This window comes from Aegilops tauschii, chromosome 3 (genome assembly GCF_002575655.3).
Source record: "Aegilops tauschii subsp. strangulata cultivar AL8/78 chromosome 3, Aet v6.0, whole genome shotgun sequence".
NCBI lineage: Eukaryota > Viridiplantae > Streptophyta > Magnoliopsida > Poales > Poaceae > Aegilops > Aegilops tauschii.
The window spans coordinates 397,204,358-397,207,736 of NC_053037.3; the positions used below are offsets into that span (position 1 = coordinate 397,204,358).

The window sequence follows — 3,379 nt, forward strand, 5'->3', positions numbered from 1 at the left end:
CTGCCCAGAGTGCCGCTGCATGGGGGCATTGTATCAAGGCATGATGTACATCCTCCACCGCATGGCCGCATAGTACACATGTAGGATCTTGCTCCATATGCATGCGGTTCTTGGTAGCTTGAGTCACTAGGGACTCACGAGCAGCACTCCATGCAAATACACGTACTTTCGCTGGTGCCCCGTTCTTCCAGATTAGGTCCCAGACTGGCCGCCGTCCGTCCGGCCGAATACTCGACGCACCACAGTCCTGCGCCTCCATGCGTTCGTGAAGCCTCGGGTAATAGGCACTCCGTATAGAAAAGCAGCCATGTTTGTCCGGATGCCACGCAAGGAAGTTAGCTTCTAGCCTGTTCGAGGTCTTGATCTGAAGGATGCTATATATATCTGGCTGATAAAAATGCTGCCGCAGGAGGTCATTGTTCCATGTACCATCTGTATTGAGGAGATCAGAAACCCACTTGAGTCGGCAGCGTCGCTTCGGAGTCATTGGTCGCCGGGACTGATCATGAGGGATCCAAGGATCACACCATATACGGACTTGGGAGCCGTTACCGATACGCCAGATAATCCCTTTCTTAAGGAGCTCCAGCCCATATTCAATGGCTTGCCAGGTTGAGGACGCATTGCCGGTGAAGACCGTATCCACCAAGAACCCGTTAGGGTAGTATTTCGCCTTGAGCACCTGCGCACATAAGCTCTGGGGGTTCTCAATTAGCCTCCATGCCTGCTTGGCTAGCAGCGCTTGATTAAAAAGTTTCATATCTCGGAATCCCATGCCGCCATGTGATTTGGGCCTTAGCATAATGTCCCATGACACCCAGTGAGTACGCCGCTGTCCCTGTGCCGCCCCCACCAAAATTTTCGTATCATCTTTGTTAAATCCTCGCATAAGCCGCCAGGAAGCTTGAAAACACCCATTAGAAACGTGGGAAGTGCTTGGGCGACTGCCTTAATTAGAACTTCTTTCCCTCCCTGAGAGCCCTCGCCCCATAACACTATCCTCTTCACCATTTTCGCTTGTATGCTTTGGAATTTACCTCGAGTCATTCTCCCCTCCGGTGTCGGCAAGCCTAGGTACTTAGGCTCAAACTCCACCTGGGTAACCTGCAACGCTGCTTTAATTCCTTCCTGAGCATCAGCCGGGCATGATTTTCCAAACATTAGAGAGCACTTGTCGAGGTTAACAAGCTGACCCGTCCCTTGAGCATATGAATTAATAACTTGTTGCACGCGTACTACTTGATCCACCTCTGCCTTGAAGAATAGCAGTGTATCATCGGCGAAGAGCAAATGTGATATTCCAGGGGCACTACGGCACACTTTTAATGGAACTATCTGACTATTATTGATCTCCCTTTGGAGCAGCGCAGACAATCCATCTGCCACAAATAGGAATAAAAAGGGAGATAGGGGATCTCCTTGGCGCAGACTACGGGTCGGGAGGAACAAATCCAGCAAGGTTCCATTAAGTTTGACAGAATAACTCACCGATGTTACACATGACATGATCCACTCGATCCACCAGTGAGCGAAACCTAGGCCTTTCATCACATTCTCCAAGAAACCCCAGTCCACACGGTCATACGCCTTTGATCAATCTTATATGCACAGAAGTTTTTCTCCGGATTTTTATTTTGCTCAATGAAGTGGAAACACTCGAAAGCCACTAGCGCGTTGTTCGTGATCAATCTCCCAGGAACGAATGCACTTTGGTTGATGGAAATAATCTCTCCCAAAATGGGTCTCAATTTGTTTGCCAAACACTTAGCAATCACTTTATATAGCACTGTGCAAAGACTTATGGGCCGGAACTCTTTGAGTGTCATTGGTTGATCCACTTTGGGTATTAGGACAATGGCAGTGTGATTAATATTAGCTGGCATCTTTCCTGTGGCGAAGAAAATCTTTACTGCTGCGATAACTTGTTCTTTCATAATGCCCTAGTTTCGTTGATAGAACCTCGCAGGAAAACCATCTGTGCCAGGTGCCTTTAAGGGCCCTATTTGAAACAGCGCATCTGAAATCTCTCTGTCCGTGAACTCCTGGCATAGCATCTCATTCATCTCCACCGAGACCTTGTTCTCAAATAATGCGACAATTTCCTCCGAATTAAGGTTGGCATCACGAGTAAAGAGGTCATGGAAATAAGCGGTAGCCAAAGATTCCAGCTCGGCTGGGGAAGATATCCAATTCCCGTTTGCATCTTTTAGCTTTGTGATTTTATTTTTCTTAGCTCGCCATACAGCTTTCCCATGGAAGAACTTAGTGTTCCGGTCGCCTTCTCTAAGCCAATTAATTCTTGACCTTTGAAGCCACAACATCTCTTCTTTGTACAGCAGCTCATTCAGCTTATCTTGCACCACACGAACCTTGGCACTATCAGCACCACTGCTTAATAGCTCTTCCAATTCAGTGCGCACCTCCTTTAGCTCTTTTAAAATATTGCCAAATTTGTGGCTGCTCCAACCTTGTAATGACTTCATGATGTTGCTGAGACAATTTTGTATGGCCTCTAGATCGCTTTTATCACCAGCAGCAGCCCACGCCTGTTCAATTATCTCGGGTAGTTCTGAAGCTCTCTCCCAAAAGATCTCATATTGCCTGCATCTTTTCTTGTTCTGTACCAATTGTTCAGCATGGAACCGGACTAGCAGGAGGCAATGATCAGAGCAAGATGTTACAATATGTTCCACCGAGGCATCCGGAAAAATATCCCGCCAAACATCATTCGCGACGACCCGATCGAGTCGTACTCTGACATTCTTTCTGCCGGCACGTTTGTTATCATAAGTGAAAGGGACGCCTCTAAATCCAAGATCAGTGAGTGCACAATCATCCAGAGCTCCACGAAAGGCCTCCATCTGGCTCTCGGCGCGGCGAGTGAGGGAGAAGTGCTCAAACTGCTAGATAGCCTCGTTGAAATCGCCAACAACAGTCCATGGTAAGTCTGACTTTGCTTTAAGCTCCCGCATTTTATCCCACATAAGGTATCTATTCTCCACCCTGGGCTCGCCATACACACAAGTTAATCGCCATGTCACATTGCCCGGAGTTGTACCAATGTGTGCGTCAATGTATCTCTGATTAGCCTCTTTTATCTCCACATACAAGTGCTCATCCCAGAAGAGGGCTAATCCTCCACTTAGCCCTTCACTACTCACACCAGCAAAGCCTTTCAGACCAAGCCGGTTATGCAGTCGCTGAACTCTATCTTTGCTTTGTCTAGTCTCACATAAGAAGATAAAGCGAGGATGGTGTACTTGATTGAGGGTCACAAGGTCACGAACTGTCCGGGAGCCGCCGATTCCCCGACAATTCCACACCAATCCGTTCATTGCTGCTGCAAATGTCGTCCTGTGCGACGGTGGCGTCAGTAAGG

The 3,379-nt window shown here is 47.9% G+C and overlaps 1 protein-coding gene across 1 annotated transcript; it reads right to left on the reverse strand.

The window, feature by feature from the left end:
• Positions 1-1,940: 1,940 nt before the first annotated feature.
• Positions 1,941-2,861, reverse strand: LOC141042975 (uncharacterized). The gene has a single exon (XM_073511889.1). The coding sequence runs from the start codon at positions 2,859-2,861 to the stop codon at positions 1,941-1,943; it is 921 nt and encodes a 306-aa protein (XP_073367990.1).
• Positions 2,862-3,379: the final 518 nt, after the last annotated feature.